Genomic DNA, 20,245 nt, shown 5'->3' on the forward strand with positions numbered 1-20,245 from the left:
TGTTTCTTTGTACGATAGGGATAGTATCTACCTTACAGATTTGTTGTAAGAATTAAATGAGAAGGTGTATGAAATACTTGGCAGGGTGCCTGGCTCATTCATAAGAAGTGTTCAGGGACTGGTATTGTACGTGTGGGGGAAAAAATGAGGGCCCAGGCCTACCTCCAGAGAAGGGGGCGTTTTGGTCCAGAGCAGGGACTTTTAGCTTGCAAGTATTTTGGTGAGTGTATCTGTAAAACTCCCTGAAATTGAAGGGAATTGAAATTTTGTGTGTATGCATTTGGTGGGTGGGGGTGGGTAGGAGGTGGAGAACATCTATAATATTTCTCAGACATGTCAAAGAGGTCTGTGACCTCAAAATTAAGGTTCCCTATGCTGAAGATCTCAGCTCCTTAGCATAACCCTCATCCCCTTTCCACAAATACCCAACCTGACAGGAGTATGCCACCAGTGGTTGGAACCTGAATGTGATGCCAGTGTTGGAGCAGTCTGTACTGTGCCACATCAATGCAGATATTTCCGGCATGAAGGTGCCCTGGCTCTATGTGGGCATGGTCTTCTCAGCCTTTTGCTGGCATATTGAGGATCACTGGAGTTACTCCATTAACTACCTCCATTGGTGAGCAAGGGGCCTGGGAAGCCAGGGAGGCAGGGTAGGCTCCCTCAGGACCACATGTGTGACCACTCTGTGTGTCCCCTTTCCACGTGGCCAGGGGTGAGCCGAAGACCTGGTATGGGGTACCCTCTCTTGCGGCGGAACATTTGGAAGAGGTGATGAAGAAGCTGACACCTGAGCTCTTTGATAGCCAGCCTGACCTCCTGCACCAACTTGTCACCCTCATGAATCCCAACACCCTCATGTCCCATGGTGTGCCGGTGAGTGCTCAGGAAACAGGGACAAGGGGTAGGAATGATGCGTGTGCTTTGTGGTGGTGGTCGTGGTGGTGGTCATCGTCTGGAATCTACCCCTGCCTCTTTCTCATTCCTCTTCTATCTTAATTTGACAACTCTAATAGAGACTGCACATCATAGTGGCTAGATAATGCAATGTGACGGTGAGCCCTCTGGGCCATGTGTCTGAGGGCAGCACCTCAGGATGGCTTCTTTTCATGTCTGTATTCTAGCCAGTGGAAGAGGGAAACGGGAGAAGGACAGGGCAAAACAAGTCTCCTTATTCTTTTTTTTTTTTTTTTTTTAAAGATTTTATTTATTTATTCGACAGAGATAGAGACAGCCAGCGAGAGAGGGAACACAAGCAGGGGCAGTGGGAGAGGAAGAAGCAGGCTCATAGCGGAGGAGCCTGATGTGGGGCTCGATCCCATAACGCCGGGATCACGCCCTGAGCCGAAGGCAGACGCTTAACCGCTGTGCCACCCAGGCGCCCCCAAGTCTCCTTATTCTTAAAGTCCCACATCATTTCCTTTCATCTTCTGTTAGTCACAACTTAGTCACATGGCCGCATTTAGCTTCAAGGAAGACTGGAAAATGTGATTCTTATTCTGGATGGTTAGGTACCGGTTACAAATTCATATTGTTGTGAAAGAGGATAAGAATGAATATTGGGGGTTAACTAGCCATCTCTGACATGTTCTATATAGTAGCCCTTCTGGGAGCAGTGGGTAGGTTTTTTTACTTATGTAACAGGTTGTAAGTTCTGTGGTAGTAATGGTAGTAATTTTTTTGCAACATGAAAGTGTATAAAGTCAACATGTACACTTTAAACTTAAACAGTTTTATGTCGTATCTCAAGCTGGAGGGGGGGTACATAACCTCTTTTTAAAAAGTGCTAATATCTGTCAACATTTAAAATAAAACAAATTGAACCCCGAGTCCTAGACTGAACCTCTCCTCCTCCCCTGTGGACTCCTCCCACTCCATAAAATGTTTTGCTGCTTATACAGTCTGGCTTGCCTATAAGGGAATTTCTAGTATTAGCATCATCCCGTTTTCTGGTGTGGATCTTAAGACAGCCTGATCAGCAGTTCTGTAGGAACAGTAATTAGTATATACCCCACCTGTGTTTTGAGTCTTATTCTGTGCTATTCCTCCTCCCCGCTTCCTTCAACCCCCACCCCTGACTCCCCCTCCCCCACCACCTTGGCTGCCTTGCCACTTAGTCTAATGCATAGGACGAGGTAGGCAGTCATTACATACTGAATTGATGTCTCGTTGAGATCCCCAATCATCTGTACATTTGGCTTTGGACTAGGTCAGTGGTTCTCACCCACATTTCTTCTTGTCTTCAGCTTGTTTTGATACACTACATACCCTATAATATTTTTTATTGTATACTTCAGTGATACTTAACTAAACATTGAGGGATCTAGGGAATTAGAGGAAGTGTATCCCACAACAGTTCAGGCAGGCTTCTTCCACTCGAAATGGTCGGGGGCTGGGTGTCCTTTTCCCTCAGTGCCTCACTCCATTAAAGAACTATTGGACTCGAGAGGTAGAGGTGGTTGAGGGCCCTTCCACTTCTGCCCTTCATAAGTAGGTGTTGGGTCTGACTTTTCCTCATACTCCTTTCTTCCTGACCTGCAGCACAGCAGTAGTCCTTGCCTACAGTGTCAAGAAGAATTATGAGTGGAAGAGGATCCTTAAGGATTTAGACAGCTAAGATAAATAGCTGTTTAACTCTTATCTCATTTTAAGAAAACTTTAATACAGATTTTTAAACATGTGCTCTTTGCTTCCAGCTCCACAGCATTTGTCCTGCTCATGGCTCACCAGCTTCTCTGGCCAGCTGCCGCTTCACCCCCCACCCCCACCACCCGCCCTGCCCCTCCTGTAGGTGGTTCCCAGCATCTCCAGGCTCTTTGGACTTGGCAGTATCCCCTCAATCCAAGGCATCTGATTTTCATATTCTCATGCTGGCAGGCTGCAGTTTCGCCAGCTGAAGCTCCCCAAGGAGCTATCTTTAGCCCACCCCCTCCCCCCTTCCTCTTTGGTGGAAGGCGGCCATTTCTTTTTATAGCTATATAGCATAAGTATTATTTTCATTATAAAAGAAACCTGCCCCCTTTCCAGAAAATGGAAATTTAGAGTGGTCATCCCTATTTCCTCCACACTTTGTTACGTTTCTGTTATTTTTCTACATAATTTTGACATAACAGTAATCAGTATATGGGTTTTATAATCTCTTTTTAAGTTTAAATGATCTAGAACAGCACTGTCCAGTTTGGTAGCCACATGTGGCTGCTGAGCACCTGAAACATGGCTAATCTCATCTGAAATGTGCTGAAAGTATAAAACATGTGTTGGATGTCAAGGCTTAGTATGAAAATATCTCACTAATAATACTTTTGTATACCACTTTCACATCGAAATGGTAATATTATAGATATATTAAAATGCATTGAAGTTAGTTTCACTTATTTTTTTTTTACTTTTTTAATGTGGCTACTAGAGAATTTAAAAGTACATATGTGGCTGGCATTATATTTCTGTTGGACAGGGTGGTCTAGAATGATTTTTGCTTCCTTACTATAAACTATTTATAACCATCTTTTTAAAAAAAAAAACCCACAACTTTAAGGCAGTATAATTTACTTACCATAAAATGCACCCATTTTAAGTGCACACAGTTCAGTGAATTTACAGAGTTGTGCTACCATCACCACAATCCAGTTTTAGAACATCTGTCACCCCAAAAAGATCCTTCGTGCCCTTTTGTAGTCAGTTTCCATTCCAGCCCCTAGTCCCAGGCAACAACTCATCTGCCTTCTGTCTCTAGAGATCTCCCTTTTCTAGGCAGTTCACATACATGGGATAATACGTGATCTTCTGCATCTGGCTTCTTTCAGTTTGCATAATGTTTTCAAGGTTCATCCATGTTGTAGCATGTGTCAGAACTTCATTCCTAAATTTATGGTGGAATACTACTACATTTTATGGAAGTACCACATTTTGTTTATCCATTCACCACTCAGTGGACATTGGGGTCATATTTAACGACTACAGAATGTGAGGAGAGCCTTTTTAGGTAACTACATAGGAAATGGTAAAGGGACATTGCCAAAGTAAGGGTGCAGGTTGAGATGAAGAGTCAGGAGCCTTAAGTTCTATTTCTGGTTCTGCTTCTTGAAGCTTCTCTGGGACTATTTTCACATCTATAAAATTAAGGCTGGGTCTATATTATTTAGCAGGTATTGCTAGAACTCCCTCCATGTACAAGGCCTCTGGCCAACACCTTAAAGACAAACTAGTCCCTGCCTTTGGGTGTGTGCAGTTGAGTGGAAAATAGAGGTGACTAAATGTTAGAGGTGCTTCAAAAGGACAACAGACTGGGTCATTAGGAAGAGGGGGTCAGGAAAGCATTTGTAGAAGTGGTGATCCTTGAAGGAAGATAAGAGTTTACCTTTTGGGACCGTGTCTTCATCATGTGGACATGGGGTTTCAGGTAAGGGGTTCTCAGCCATGGCATTGCCGGTCAGATTTGCGTTTTTTGGAAGATCATTCTAGTGCTTGGTAATGGGGGCCAGTGCAACAGTCCAGGCAAGAAATGCTGATGTTGCCCCTAAGGAGGGATAGATTTGAAAAGAAGAAAATGTATTTTCTTAGTGGGAGGTGGGAGCTGATGTATGACCTGAATAAATGTGGAGATGAATTCATGAACGGGCAGATTCAATATTGTGAGGACGTTAATTCTCTCCACAGTAATCTAGAATCCTAACAGAGGAATTGTTGGGTTGAAGGGTATAAACATTTTAGGTTCTTGATTGATATGAGCAGTTTGGTTTTCCAGAGAGTAGAAGATACTGGTCCATTTATCAGCACTGTACCTATTTCACTGTGTGTTCATGAGCATTGAAAGTTCATCCTAAAAACCTTTGTGAGACTTCTGTAGATGGCAAATGAAACATAGACATGGCTGCTTCCATTCCTTACTGAAACTCCACTAAAATGGCACAAAGGGGTTTTTTTTTAGGTTTAAAAAATTACTAAAATGGAGAAAACAAGAGGATACAGTGATAAAATTCTTGAAACTAGAAAATGGATAAGAAAACAATCTTAGGCCAGTATTGAGACATCGGAGAACCAACCAATCTGATTTATACCTCAGAATTCCCCCAAAGGGTCAGTAGTCAGTGACATCAGGCATTCTGGGAAGAAAGATGAATGGGGTGAAAATAAGGATTGCTTCATGTCTGTGTAGGAAGCTGTGAGGTCCCCTTCTACACTGGGCAGCTGGAAATGTGACCCTCTCTCACTAAAGAAAAAGACTTTACTTTTGAAGAGGTTAAAATAAAAGATCTCTGGACTGAGGTCTTCTAGGTACAGTTGAGGGTGGAAGTATAGTGAAAATAGTAGGATTCATCATTGTGTACATAGTGGATGCCGAGGTTCCCAGCCGTCTTCTTACACTTGGCTCTTAGTACACTGGCAGACAGACCTTTTTCCTTCGGGCAAAAAAAAAAAAAAAAAAAAAAAAAAGGGATAGTTTTCTCGAGAATCTGGCCCGAAAAGAAAGACCTAGAGTTTCCCAAACTGAATGGCACTTCCAGATCACCCTACAGTGAAGCTCACAGTTGACAGACTTCGCCTATATACTCAGAACTTCCATTCAGCTTTTCCATTTCTTCCTCTTAAAAGTTGGCAGTCACAGATTAACAGACAGCTGAGGAAACTCTAGAAAATAGAACCAACCAAACAAACAAACCGACTTGGATTAAACAGGTTAGGCAGGCAGAGAAGTAAACTTCGAAAAGGGAAAGAAACCTCATGAAGATCTTCAGAGATGAGCATATAGCACAAACCGAAATAAGAACAGGATACTATTTGAAAACATCCTGAGAACAAAAAAGAGCTCTTGGAAATTAAAACTGCAATAATAAAAGGGGAAGAAAAAAGTTTAGAAGATAAATAGTTTAAGGAAATCTCTCAGAAAATAGATTAAAAAATAAAGATGGTAAAGAAAGCTGAAAGAAGAGATTTTGTTCAGGAGGTTCAATATTCAAATAATGAGTTCTAAAAAGAGAGAATAGCTAAAAACAATCAAATCATTAATGAAATTATTCAAGAAAATTTCCCTGAGGGGCGCCTGGGTGGCTCAGTCGTTAGGCGTCTGCCTTTGGCTCAGGGCGTGATCCCGGTGTTCTGGGATCGAGCCCGGCATCGGGCTCCACCACTGGGAGCCTGCTTCTTCCTCTCCCACTCCCCCTGCTTGTGTTCCCTCTCTTGCTGCCTGTCTCTCTGTCAAATAAATAAAAATCTTTAAAAAAGAAAAAAAAATTTCCCTGAACCAGGACTGAGTTTTCAGAATCAAAGGGCATACCCAGTACATGAATGAAAAAAGATGCACACCAAGGTATATCTGGTGAATTTTTATATCAAACACTGGGATCTGAAAAATCCTACAAGCTTCTTAAGAGAGAAAACAGGTTTAATTCAAAGCATTAGAAAACAAAATGGCTTAAGACTTTTCAAAAGCAACACTAGAATCTAGAAGACTAGAGCCATGCCTTCAAAATGGTTTTCAATTTAGAATTCTGTATTGGTCAAATTTGAAGTACAAGAGTAGAATAGAGACATTTAAAAAAAAAAAAAAAGTTCTTCGCACCACTTCCTGGGAAGCTATTGGAGGATGTGCTCAAGTATAGGAAAGAATAAACACTGAGAAAGAGGAAGACCTGGGGTCTAGGGAACAGGAGAGATCATCGTGGGAGAGGGACGGTCCAGGAAGTACAGCTGGTTCAGGTTGGAACAGAGTGTAAGGCTCTGCTACAGAAAGGTGAAAACTGGTAGGCAAGAGGAGGGTTGAATGCTTGTCTAAAAGGTTGGGATTGAATTACTAAGACATGCGCAGAAAACTAAGCAAACTGAGAAATAACAGGAGGCTATTTTGAAGTCTAGAGGTGGGACGCCTGGGTGACTCGGTTGGTTAAGCTTCTGCCTTTGGCTCAGGTCATGATCCCAGGGTCCTGGGATCGAGCCTCATGTCGGACTCCCTGCTCAGCAGGGAGCCTGCTTCTCCCTCTGCCTGCTCTGCCTGCCCTGCGTGCCCTGCCTGCCGCTCTCCCTGCTTATGCTCTCTCTGACAAATAAGTAAATAAAATCTTTAAAAAAAAAAAAAAAGTCTAGAGGCATGTTATCTAGGGTTGTTAAGGTAAATGCCAGAATAATCAGAAGAGGTGAAAGTGATTGGCTCTGGGAAGTGGAGAATGGCAGAGCCTGCTGATTTGAAAACAAATCTTGTAGAACATTTGGCTCTTGGAACTGCATATGTGACTGATAAAAGTAATTATTAATGAAAAAGCCATCACCAGCTTAATGAAAAGTGATATTTTAAATTTTTATAAAAATTGGTAGGAATGTTGGGATATTTTGGTATGTACGTTTCCTACTTTTGACTCATATCTTCCTGTTGCTGCCAACAAAGATCTCAACTTTGAGAGCCAAGGCCAATGGTCCTTCCTTTTGGAATTGGAGGATTTGAGAATCTATTGTCACACTGTTCCTTCAGGCTGTCCTTTGTCTCCTTAAGGATCCTGTTCTTAAATCAAGTTTCTCCCAACTGTGGAAAACCTATTTCAGTGACTTTGGCCTTTTTCTTCCTCAGGTTGTCCGCACAAACCAGTGTGCAGGAGAATTTGTCATTACTTTCCCTCGTGCTTACCACAGTGGCTTCAACCAAGGCTACAACTTTGCAGAGGCTGTCAACTTTTGCACTGCTGACTGGGTGAGTCTGGAGTGTGGTGGGCTGGCAGGGAGAAGCAGGAGGGTTGTGGGGAAGCTGAGGCACCATGGCCTTCAGACTTGGCCACACTCAGCCTTGAATCTGTCCCACAGTTGCCGGCTGGGCGCCAGTGCATTGAGCACTACCGCCGGCTCCGAAGATACTGCGTCTTCTCCCATGAGGAGCTCATCTGTAAGATGGCTGCCTGCCCAGAGAAGCTGGACCTGAACCTGGCAGCGGCTGTGCATAAGGAGATGTTCATCATGGTGCAGGAGGAACGGCGTCTACGAAAGGCCCTGCTTGAGAAGGTAGGGGAGAGGGGAGAGGGCCCTGAATTGGGCACACTATCCTGGCAGAAGTGGGGGAAGGAAGAAGTAGTTGTACTTCTATTCTTAGGGTATGGTAAAAAGAATTAGATATCTGGATTGGAAATCACATTCCAGGGGCACCTGGGTGGCACAGTCGTTAAGCGTCTGCCTTTGGCTCAGGGTGTGATCCCGGAGTCCTGGGATCGAGCCCCACATTGGGCTCCTCTGCTGGGAGCCTGCTTCTTCCTCTCCCACTCCTCCTGCCTGTGTTCCCTCTCTCGCTGGCTGTCTCTCTGTCAAATAAATAAATAAAATCTTAAAAAAAAAAAAAAAGGAAATCACCCAGGGCACCTGGGTGGCTCAGTCAGTTGAGGGTCTGCCTCTGGCTCAGGTCATGATCCCAGGGTCCTGGGATCGAGTGCTGCGTCAGGTTCCCTGCTCAGCCGGGAGTGTGCTTGTCTCTCTCCCTCTGCCCCTACCCCTGTTTGTGCTCTTTCTGGCCTGTGCACACACACACTCTTCTCTCTCAAATAAATAAGTAAAATCTTCCCCCCAAAAAATCACATTCCATTCTCTGCTCCGCCATTTCTCAACAACTGTGGGCAAGTTAATTTACTTCACTGTCAATATCCGTCTCTGAAAAATGAGGATAATAATGTTTATCTTTTGGGATAGTTGAGTAGATTAAAGATTATGTTTGTTAAGTAACTGACCCCATAGCATGTGCTGGTGTCACTGCTATTTGTAATTATTTAAATAACCCAACAGGACGGGCTGGCATATGAAACCCCTACTGCTGATTTAGCTGGCTGACCTTTTCAGGTTACTTAACCTCTGATAGTCTCACTTCCCCACTCTGTAAAATGGGAATAAATACCTAACTTGCAAGGGAATTGTAAAGCTTGAGGAAGGTGATTTATGTCAAAGCATCTATTAATTGCACTTACATTGTAATAGCTGCTATTATTGGTAATATTCATACATGAAGAAAATGTTTGAAATATGGAACATTTCTTAGGAAATGCCATTTTATTACATTCAGATGATTCAGTAGCTCAAACTAAGGTGATACTACCAAATACAAGGAGGTCCTCCTTTATTTTCTTTTTTTTAAGGCAGTCCTCCTTTAATAGATCTCTCATAAGCATGTGGTCAGTTGTGTTTGTAGATGAGTGGGACTGCTACTCATGTAGTTCAACTGCCTTCTTAAAGCTCCACACTTGCCCAATTAGGAAGTGACTTAGTGAGAGTCCTCTACAGTATTACAAAGGAATGCTGGTCCTGAGGGACCCCTTGCTGCCCATTTAGGGTAATACTTTCTTATTTTAAAGCTCGTTTATAACTTTCCCGTGAGCATGGGCTGTAAGGAGAATTTCAGCTGTGGTAATGTTGGAAGTCTGTGATGTTAGTTGGTAAGCCCCTGGGCTTTCCCAGGCATCATTTTCTCTCTCTGTTCAGTGCTGTTATTAAATGATGACCCTGGAGTTGTTCCAGACTATAAGAAGGAGTCAAAGCAAGGTGGGAAGACTAGGTATTCTCATCCTGAGATTGAGAATTCTTTATATTTGGCCCTTAACCTTAGAGAAGGGTTCTAAACCCCCCCAGTCTTAAAAATCTGTAAAAGATTGTGTGTGTGTGTGTGTGTGTGTGTGTGTGTGTGTGTGTGTGTGTGTGTGTTTGAGTACTCTTATGGGGAGGGAGTTCCTAGCTCACATCCAGTTCTCAGGAATCTATGATCCAGAAATACCTAGGGGCTGCATCTGAACTTGGAGCATTCTCTGGCTTTAGAGTCAAAATAGACTGTAGTCAGATTCTTACCTCAGGCAGGTTACAGACCCTCTCTCTGAGACTTAGTTTCCTCCTTAGTAAAATGGGATAGGCCTGTGAAATAGGTATCCTTAATTTGAAAAGTAGAGCTAATAATAGTAAATATTTGTTTGGTCTCCCAAACTTCTAACTGGTGTGTGCCCTTGACCAACATCTCCCCATTTCCCCCACTCCCCAGCCCTTGCAAACCACCATTCTACTCTTGTTTCTATGAGTTTGGCTTTTTTAGATTCACATATAAGTGACATTCTATAGTATCTTGACTTTCTGTGTCTGGCTTACTTGACTTAGTATAATGCCCTCAAGGTCCATTCATGTTGCTACAACTGACAGTATTTCCTTCTTTCTCATGGTTGGATAATAGTCTGTTGTATGTATATACCATATCTTCTTGAACTGTTCATCCACTGATGGACTCTTGGGTTGTTTTGGTATCTTGGCTATTGTGAATAATGCTGTAGTGATCATGGGAGTGCAGATATCTCTTTGAGATTCTGATTTCATTTCCTTTGGATATATATCCAGAAGTGAGATTGCTAGATCATAGGGTAGTTCTATTTTGAGTTTCTTGAGGAACCTCCATAACTGTTTTCCAGGTAACTGAATCAATTTACATTCCCACCAACAGTACACGAGGGTTCCCTTTGCTCCACATCACTTGCTAACACTTATTATCTCTTGTCTTTTTGGTAATAGCCATTCTGACAGGTGTAAGGTGATATTTTGATTTGCATTTCCCTGATGATGATGATCGTCACGTTGAGCATCTTTTCATGTACCTCTTGGCCATCATATCTCTTTGGAAAATGTCTGTTCAGGTTCTTTGCCTATTTTTGATCAGATTGTTTGTGGGGGGGTTTTGCTATTGATGTTGGATGAGTTCTTTATACGTTTTGTATTAATTAGCCCTTTATCGAATGGATGGTTTACAAATACTTTCTCCTGTTCCGTAGGTTTCCTTTTCATTTTGATGATTTCTTTTGCTGTGCAGATGCTTTATAGCTTAATGTAGTCCCACTTACTTATTTTTGCTTTTGTTGCTTGTGCTTTAGGAGTCCTATCCAAGAATTCATTGCCAACAAGTGTCAAGGAACTTTATCACTATGTTTTCTTCTAGGAGCTTTTAGGTTTTAGGTGTCATGTTTAAGTCTTTATTCAGTTTCAAGTTAATTTTCTTGGGTGGTATAAGGACCCAAATTCGTTCTTCTGGTGGTTGCTCAGTTTTCTCAGTGCCACTTATTGAAGAGACTGTCGTTTCCCTGTTGAGTATTTTTGGCTCTCTTACCAAATGTTAGTTGACTGTATGTGCAAGGGTTTATTTTTGGGCTTAATTCTTTTCCACTGGCCTGTATGTCTGTTTTTATGCAAGTACCATACTGTTTTAATTACTATAGTTTTGTAGTATAGTTTGAAATCAGGAAGTATGATGCTTCCAGCTTTGTTCTTCTTTCTCAAGATTGTTTTGGCTGTTATGGGTCTTTTGTGGTTCCACTTATTCTAAACGTTATGATACTTAGAATTCTAAGTCCTGAGTTGCTGTATCTTTGTTAATCTTCATGACAACACAATGAAGATGATGCCATTATCTCCCATTTTATAATATGGGGAAACAGAAACCCAGAGAGGTGTAAATAATTTCCTCCATATCACACAACTAATAAGTGGCAGAGTGGGATTTGTAATGTACAAAGGCTCCTATCTGATGCAGAGGTTAGATGTTACAGGCAATATAGAATGAAACCTGTTAGAATTTCCCTTGAAAAATCCCTAAAATTGGCCATAATACATAGCATCATGTTGTCTTTCAGTTACTTCAGCATAGCTGGCTTTTCCTCCATGTTTGGAACAGAATGCTTTTTCTTCATCTGAGTAACAGATGAAGCCATTGGCATAGGTTTGGAAGCCATATTGTTGGGGAAAAAATTACATCTTTAAACACTGGACACAAGCACAGAGTTTTATTTCTGTGAGTTCTATATGTGCTTTGCAGTGTGTCCTGCCTGCCAAGCTGCCAGCACGGTGCCTGGAACACAGTGGGCGCTGAGAGACTGGAAGCCAGCATTGTTCCCCTCGTACACAGCCTTTCTCTTGGCCACTCCCACACAGTGCCACCTCTCTGGTGCCTTCGCCCACCGCTTTCCTCACCTTCTCTCACCCTAAAGTCCCTTTCTGCTGATCTGAATCTTACCTGATTTTTTTTTTCCTCTCAGCCCACACCGATCTAGCCCTGGTTCATCTGATTTCCCCGGTTTCGAGAGCTTGAACTTCACAGAGGCAGTATGTTCTGTGGAGTTTGCTCTCCAGAACTCTTCAGCACAGATTGGAGTTGAACGTGGGGCTTGGTTGTGGCAGAGATAGGGGCCTATCTGCAGCCCTGTTTGGGTTCTATATAACGTGCATGGGTTGAATGCTTCCAGGGCATCACAGAAGCTGAGCGAGAGGCTTTCGAGCTGCTCCCAGATGATGAGCGCCAGTGCATCAAGTGCAAGACCACATGCTTCCTATCAGCCCTGGCCTGCTACGACTGCCCAGACGGCCTTGTCTGCCTTTCCCACATCAATGACCTCTGCAAGTGCTCCAGTAGCCGGCAGTACCTGCGGTGAGCAGGGGGTCCTGCTGAAGGAAGTGGGCTGAGGAGGGACTGCAGAGCTGGGCCAGATGTGTGCTTCCCTGCCATCTTCCTCCAGGTATCGATACACCTTGGATGAGCTCCCTGCTATGCTGCATAAGCTGAAGGTTCGGGCCGAGTCCTTTGACACCTGGGCCAACAAAGTTCGAGTGGCCCTGGAGGTGGAGGATGGGCGGAAGCGCAGTGAGTGATGGGGGGACGGAGGGACTCCACAGGCAAGTTCTCTTCCCTTTTCTTCTGTACCCCCCCACCCCCTTCCTCTGCCTTTACTCAATACTGCCTACTCCTTGCTGCTTTCATTCTCTCTCCAGGCCTTGAAGAGCTGAGGGCGCTAGAGTCTGAGGCCCGTGAGCGGAGGTTTCCAAACAGTGAGCTGCTGCAGCAACTGAAGAACTGCCTGAGCGAGGCGGAGGCTTGCGTGTCCCAGGCTCTGGGACTCGTCAGTGGCCAGGAGGCCGGGTATGGCCCTGGGAAGTGGCGGGCTGATTCTGGCTGCTGAGGAGCCGGCCCCTAGGAGGAGTGGGCTCTGAGTGCCACTGGGCAGATGACGTCAGCAGGAAGCTGACAGGCTCTGCAGTGCAAGGTGGCCAAAGAGGTGTTGGTAGGGCAAGGAGATCAGGCAACTAGAATGGATAAGAGTGCTAAGAAAGCTAGAAATGGTTCTTTTTATCAGTACCTGGAGATTTCCGGCAGGCTTAGGGATTTTGTGGGCTGAGAGGAGTTGTGGAAGGTTTAGGGTCAATAAAAGGACACAGAAGTACCAACCTGATCAGAGAGTTCACAATTGAGGATGAGTTGAAAAGTCCAGCTTCTGTTACCATCATTTAATTTCTAAGCTCCCCCCCAATATATCCTGTATTCCTCCCTTCTCATTCTTTGCTCTCATCATATGAATGTGCTGATATCTTAAACCCCCCTCCTCTAATCTGGACAGTTGGGGGCACTGTGGAGTAGGAGCGATCAAGGTGGGCAGGTGTGAGGAAAGGCATTGGGTCTGAGCACAGAGATGGAGGGAGGGGACTGGATTTGGACCTGAAATCCCACATGTGAAACTCCATAGCCCCCACAGGGTGGCTGGTCTACAGATGACCCTGGCTGAGCTCCGGGCCTTTCTGGACCAGATGAACAACCTGCCTTGTGCCATGCACCAGATTGGGGATGTCAAGGTGAGGAGGAATGCACTTGGAGTGCTGATGAGGGTTCGGGGGGATTGGGAGACCTGGGCAGCAGGCCACTCTTGGCTTCCTTAAAAAGCGTCAAGTGTTTGGGCAAGACAGGATGCACCTGTGAGAGTAACAGGAGCTGGAGGCAAAGGGGGTGTAAGTACAGAACGCATAGTCAAGAGAAGGTGTCCTGGTGGAGGTGGAAGAGGAGAAAGGAGCAAGGATGTTTGTGGGCCTGGAAAGCTGAGTCAGGTTCAGGAAGGGAGAGGAGAAGTGGGATGAAGAGGGCAGTAGACACGAGCGTGAGCGTAGGGGTTTATGAGGAGGCCAAGCATAGCAGAGTGTTTTTAGGGCAGAGGGTCTCCTGGTACTATACATCAGAATCCTCTGGGGACTTAACTCCTGACCAAACCCTGTTGAGACTCTCTAGGGGTGGGGCCCAGGAATCTCTGTTTAACAAATTCCCCAGGGTATTCTAAGGGGCAGGGAACCTTAGGGCATGGCAAAGGAGGAGAACGCAGCCCATGTTAGGCTCTCTTCCCAAATACTAGACAGTAAGAAGGTAGGTGGGGCAAAGGTATTTGGTGGTGGACCTCTAAGTGGGCCCAGCTGAGGAATTTGTTCTTCTGTATCCTGGTAGGGTATTCTGGAACAGGTGGAAGCCTACCAGGCTGAGGCCCGTGAGGCCCTGGCCTCACTGCCCTCCAGTCCAGGGCTACTGCAGTCCCTGTTGGAGAGGGGGCAGCAGCTGGGGGTGGAGGTACCTGAGGCCCAGCAGCTCCAGCGGCAGGTGGAGCAGGCGCGATGGCTGGATGAGGTGAAGCGCACACTGGCCCCCTCAGCCCGAAGGGGCACCCTGGCTGTCATGCGGGGACTGTTGGTCGCGGGTGCTAGCGTAGCCCCTAGTCCTGCTGTCGATAAGGCCCGGGCTGAGCTGCAGGAGCTGCTGACCATTGCTGAACGCTGGGAGGAGAAAGCCCACCTCTGCCTGGAGGCCAGGTAGGTCCAGCTTCCCCGCGCACTCCTCTGTCCCAACCTTCAAAGTTTAGTGGAACAGCTGGCAGCGATTCCCATGGGTGGCCTTGGGTACCAGACTGCGGTGTTGGTGTATTGACTTTCTTTCCTTTTTTTGTTCCCTAATTTCCTTTTTTTTTTTTTTTTTTTTAACTCCATGTATACATAGAGGCAGAGATGGACAGATACAGGGGTGGATAGAGGACTAGCTCTACAGGCTAACATGGGCACATGCACACGAGCACAAGTACTAACAGGCAGATGGACAGATGTTGGGAGAAGCCACACACAAGGGCCACCTGACAAACTACAGTGCCAGATGAATATCACCAGTTGTGTAGGCAGCGTGAACAGGCTGACAGCCTGGCAAACAAGCAGAGGCGCAAAGGCTATGGCAGAAGTTGGGTGGGTGCGTGCAGTCTGGTGTGAGCAGGGACCAGCAGCCCCCTGTAGGCAGAGTACTAGCAAGTAGGCCCGAGTGGCAGCTCCAGGGGCCCCTGCCGATGTATCTGGTGGGCAGGCCAGGCCACTGGTCAGGCAGATCGCTCTAGACTGAGGCCTCTTTTTTCCCCTATCTTTAGGCAGAAGCATCCACCAGCCACACTCGAGGCCATAATCCATGAGGCAGAAAACATCCCTGTTCACCTGCCCAACATCCAGGCTCTCAAAGAGGCTCTTGCAAAGGCCCGGGCCTGGATTGCTGATGTGGACGAGATCCAGGTGAGGACCCTGTCACCCCCTGACCCTCCACCCTAGACTGTCGGTCCAGCCAGGAGAGCTGGCATACATTGGGTTGTGCTGGGTTGGGTTGGCTAGAGAAGCAGGCACAGTAGATTGAGAGGGGGCGAAATGTGCTTGGCGGTGAGCCACGTGAGGAGAGCTCGCAAGGCCAGGCTGAGGGTGAAGAGGTTGCGGAAAGGGTCGGAATGGTAGGAGCAGGGAACGTGGAAGAGGCAGACCACAGCAAAGTGATGAGTCCGATGGTCAGGGGGACTGCCCGGGTTATCTGCGGGCTGAGCCAGTGGGTGTGGGAGTTGTAGGAACGCTTCCCTTTAGCATGATCCCTGTTTTGTTCTGCCCAAAAACTACAAGTCTAGTGTCTCTTCCCAGCTCAGGGCCAGGCACAGAGTCACTTCGGTTGATGTTGGCAAGTTGACTTGAGCTTTCTCTTGCCCCTGTCCCAGAATGGTGACCACTACCCCTGCTTGGATGACTTAGAGGGCCTGGTGGCTGTGGGCCGGGACCTACCTGTGGGGTTGGAGGAGCTGAGACAGCTAGAGCTGCAGGTACTGACAGCGCACTCCTGGAGGGAGAAGGCCTCCAAGACCTTCCTCAAGAAGAATTCTTGCTACACACTGCTGGAGGTGAGGCCTACACCCTGGCCCCCAGCCTCTCCTGCCTCCGGTCCGGCTGTTGTGAGATGGCTCAGAGGAGAACGTGTGGGCTGGGGAGTGGGAGGTAGGGGAAGCCGAGTCATCCGCACCCTGTCTGCCTGCCTCAGGTGCTCTGCCCGTGTGCAGACGCTGGCTCGGACAGCACCAAGCGCAGCCGGTGGATGGAGAAGGAGCTGGGGTTGTACAAATCTGACACGGAGCTGCTGGGACTGTCTGCACAGGATCTCAGGGACCCAGGCTCTGTGGTAAGGAACTGCTGCCCACAGCGAGAGCCTGATGGTGATAAGTGTCTGAGCGGGGCAACCCTGGGCAGACCGCTTGCTCCTTGGGCCTCGCTTCTCCTAGTTTGGGAGTAGGGTGTTAAAGGTGCCAGAGGAGGGAGGGGATGGGCTGCTGACCTCCTCTCCCGCTGTCCTGGGCATGCCAGATCGTGGCCTTCAAGGAGGGGGAACAGAAGGAGAAGGAGGGTATCCTGCAGCTGCGTCGCACCAACTCTGCCAAGCCCAGTCCACTGGCATCATCAGCCACGGCTTCCTCTGCAACCTCTGTCTGTGTGTGTGGGCAGGTGCCGGCTGGGGTGGGAGCTCTGCAGTGTGACCTGTGTCAGGACTGGTTCCATGGGCGATGTGTGTCGGTACCCCGCCTCCTCAGCTCCCCGAGGCCCAGTCCCACCTCTTCCCCACTGCTGGCCTGGTGGGAGTGGGACACCAAATTCTTGTGTCCGCTGTGCATGCGCTCACGGCGCCCGCGCCTGGAGACCATCCTGGCACTGCTGGTAGCCCTGCAGAGACTGCCTGTGCGGCTGCCCGAGGGCGAGGCTCTGCAGTGTCTCACAGAGAGGGCCATCAGCTGGCAAGGCCGCGCCAGGCAGGCTTTGGCCTCTGAGGATGTGACTGCTCTGTTGGGACGGCTGGCTGAGCTTCGCGAGCGGCTGCAGGCTGAACCCAAGTCTGAGGAACCCCCTACCTACCCTTCAGCCCCTGCCTCTGACCCTCTCAGAGAAGGCAGTGGCAAGGATATGCCCAAGGTGAGCTGCCTGACCCAGCTATTGCCCCCAAATTCCTGTCTCCTAGCCCCCGCCCCCATTTAGGCTCCAGCCCTGTCCCTGCTGTCTGACTTCTGATCTCTCTTGGCCCGGCCTCCCTTCCCCATTCTATATTCTGTCCAGAACCCCAGACTGCTCCCTGCTACAGCCTTTGTCTCCTCTCCTCCTGCAGGAGGTGGAACGTCCCTGAGTCTGGGGTCGGCGGGGAATAGGGCCTGGTTCTTCAGTTACCACCATCCATCCTTGCTTTCCTTGGCAGGTCCCAGGCTTACTGGAGAATGGAGACAGTGTGACCAGTCCTGAGAAGGTAGCCCCGGGGGAGGGCTCAGGTAAGAGAGGTAGGTCTAGGTGTGGGTAGACTGTTTACTGGATATCCCCAGTGACCCATGTGCTCCTCGGCTTTGTGGTGATGGTGGTGGGGACACAGCCAGGAGCAGCCTCTAACCCAGAATGTCCCTGCAACCCACCAGACCTGGAGCTGCTGTCCTCACTGTTGCCACAGTTGACTGGCCCCGCATTAGAGCTGCCTGAGGCAACCCGGGCCCCTCTGGAGGAGCTCATGTTAGAAGGGGACCTGCTTGAGGTGACCCTGGATGAGAACCACAGCATCTGGCAGCTACTGCGGGCTGGGCAGCCTCCAGACATGGAGCGGATCCGCACACTTCTGGAGGTGAGGACAGGGATCATGGACAGGGCCGGGAGGTCAGGCCAAGGAGGCAGGGATCCCAGGCCTGACCGCTGGCCCACACCTCTTTCTGCCTGTCTGATACACAGCTGGAGAAGGCAGAGCGCCATGGGAGCCGGGCACGGGGCCGGGCATTGGAGAGGCGGCGACGGCGGAAGGTGGATCGGGGTGGGGAGGGCGACGACCCAGCCCGAGAGGAGCTAGAGCCAAAGAGGGTACGGAGCTCAGGGCCAGAGGCCGAGGAGGCCCAGGAGGAGGAGGAGCTGGAGGAGGAGACTGGGGGTGAGGGCCCCCCCCAACCCCTGCCCACCACTGGCAGCCCCAGCAGCCAGGAGAACCAGAATGGCTTGGAGCCGGCCCTAGGGGCCACTTCAGGCCCCTCGGCCCCTTTCTCTACTCTGACTCCTCGGCTGCATGTGCCCTGCCCACAGCAGCCACCTCAGCAACAGTTGTGACAGTGGCTGAGCCTAGCACAGACCCCCAACAAAGACCCCCCTTGGCCTCAAGGATCCTTTTTCTGACCATCAAGCCTGCTTCTTGGGAGGTGGGCAAGTAGGGGGGGATGGCCACCCCCCCAAGCCCACCCCTGAGTCCCTTGACTTTTATATTCTGACTCCAAGGTATTGTTCAGACCTCAGCTCCTGGGGGCCGGCCCCTGGAGTCCCCCTCCCTGGTAGCCTCTAACCAGCATTCCCAGACACCTGAGGCAGATAGACAGATGGATGGGCAGGTGGGCAGGGGGGTGGCTGGGGCTGGGCCAGCACCATTCCAGAGATAAGGCCAGTGCGTATGCAAACTGGGGGAAACTTCTCTCCCTTCTCTCCCCAGTTCTGGCCCTGGCCAGGCCATGCTACACTAACCTCACCTCCCTCTCACTCTTTCTCCTCCCTCCCCTTCCCTGCCTCTTTCCTCCCCCCTCCCCCCCCACCACCCTACCCTACCCCACCCCCTCCCCCCACCCTACTTTCTACCCCCTTCCCTCTCCCCCCCTCCCCACCCTTTCCCCTGACTGTTCCACCCAGGAGGAGGAAACTTCACATAGCTGTGCTCACAGTTTTTTATTTTAAATGAATTTGGTTGGGGAGCTGAGCAGGCTCCCTATGATCTGAAGAAAGCTTTTGGTGCTTGTCCTCACGACCACCTTGACCTTCTCTCCCAGTCCTGCCCTCTCTCCTTTCCTCCTCCTGGGTTCATGTTGTAATAAAAGAATATTGTTGGTGTGTAATTAATTTGTTCAAAAAAACAAAACAAAACAAGAAACTTGGTTCCAACTGAAGCCTATTTTAATTTTATTTTATTATTTTCCTCTTGTTAGAAATAAAACCCTTAGCAACATTTTTTGGAAATATGTTTCTGAAGTGCATTTCTCTTTGAAGGGGGAGAACAGTGCCTCCATCACCTGTCAGCGGAGCAGCTGCAGTGCTGGCGGGAGCACTAGGGCTGAAGTCTGGGAGCTCTGGGTTCTGAAAACAAGTTCTACCGGGTTCTCCTTACCTGTGGGCAAGACATCCTGAGTCTCCCCCTACCCCGTCCCCAAACCAGTTTTCCCCATCTCCCAACAGATGGGCCTGACCCCTCTCACCTAAACTGCCACAGCCCCTTCCAACTTTATGCCCTCCAGTCTGTCCTCCTCAAGCCCCCCAGAGGCATTTTTGGTTTTGGCTTTATTGAGATCTAATTTATACATCGTAAAGTTTACCTGTTTTAAATGTAAAATTCAGTGATTTAGAGCGCTGTTTCTAAAGTACAGATCCGATCATGTCACTCTTGCTGCTTACAACCATCCATGATGCTTTATTGCCCTTAAGATCAAGATTATATTTATGATCTCATTCTTTCTGGAATGCTTTCCTGTCCGACCCATATACCATGTTCAGGGATGCTTCCCTGACTTTTCTCTACCCTAAAGGGTTTCTTCTGCCCCTGTGAATGGAGACTAAAGCTCAGATGTGTGCTCATTTGCAGCCCAAGTTCACTTTTACAGCTTTATTGTGATACAATTTATACATCATAGAGTTTACCCCCTTAAAGTATACAATTCAGTGGCTTTTAGTATATTCTAGTTGTGCAACTGTCACTGCAAAAGATTTTAGAATGTTTTTTCATCATTCCAAAATGAAACCACACTCCTTAGGCATCACACCCCCATCCCCCCCGCCCCCCCATCCCTCCCCCAGTCCCCCTGGCCCTTCAACCCTAGGCTACCACTAATCTATATGGATTTGCCTATTTTGGACATTTTATATAAATGGAATCATACAATTTGTGATCCTTTGTGACTGTGTTCTTTCACTTAGCATAATGGCTTCAAGTTGAGTTTGTTTTTAAATGTAGATATGAATGGTGCCTTTATACTGGACAGAGTTTTTCCCCTCCCCCTTCTGGGCCCCAGGGTTTTTGGGGTTTTTTTGGTTTTTTTGTTTTTTGGTTTTTTTTAAGATTTCATTTATTTATTTAGACGGTGAGTGTGTGTGTGAGCAGGGGAGAGGGGCAGAGGGAGAGAGA

The 20,245-nt window shown here is 47.8% G+C and overlaps 1 protein-coding gene across 13 annotated transcripts in view; it reads left to right on the forward strand.

Annotated features, from left to right (window-relative positions):
* KDM5C (lysine demethylase 5C) overlaps positions 1-20,009 on the forward strand; it is a 33,079-nt gene extending 13,070 nt beyond the window's left edge. For 7 of the 13 annotated variants that reach the window (XM_087859623.1, XM_087859622.1, XM_087859616.1 and 4 more), the window contains 16 exons: positions 438-619; positions 714-876; positions 7,559-7,678; positions 7,789-7,983; positions 12,228-12,409; positions 12,498-12,622; positions 12,751-12,898; positions 13,500-13,605; positions 14,243-14,601; positions 15,198-15,336; positions 15,801-15,980; positions 16,118-16,255; positions 16,438-17,037; positions 17,315-17,393; positions 17,526-17,725; positions 17,830-19,086. In XM_087859623.1, the coding sequence (XP_087715749.1) occupies positions 438-619; positions 714-876; positions 7,559-7,678; positions 7,789-7,983; positions 12,228-12,409; positions 12,498-12,622; positions 12,751-12,898; positions 13,500-13,605; positions 14,243-14,601; positions 15,198-15,336; positions 15,801-15,980; positions 16,118-16,255; positions 16,438-17,037; positions 17,315-17,393; positions 17,526-17,725; positions 17,830-18,195 (3,282 nt within the window). In that variant the 3' untranslated portion in view covers positions 18,196-19,086. Of the gene's footprint in view, positions 1-437; positions 620-713; positions 877-7,558; positions 7,679-7,788; positions 7,984-12,227; positions 12,410-12,497; positions 12,623-12,750; positions 12,899-13,499; positions 13,606-14,242; positions 14,602-15,197; positions 15,337-15,800; positions 15,981-16,117; positions 16,256-16,437; positions 17,038-17,314; positions 17,394-17,525; positions 17,726-17,829; positions 19,087-19,116 lie in introns of those variants that run through there. The other 6 variants (XM_087859626.1, XM_087859617.1, XM_087859620.1 and 3 more) reach the window with 3 other exon arrangements.
* The last annotated feature ends 236 nt before the right edge of the window (positions 20,010-20,245 follow it).

The sequence above is a fragment of the Ursus americanus genome, chromosome X (assembly GCF_024610735.1).
Source record: "Ursus americanus isolate L20-20 chromosome X, mUrsAme1.1.p, whole genome shotgun sequence".
NCBI classification, from domain to species: domain Eukaryota; kingdom Metazoa; phylum Chordata; class Mammalia; order Carnivora; family Ursidae; genus Ursus; species Ursus americanus.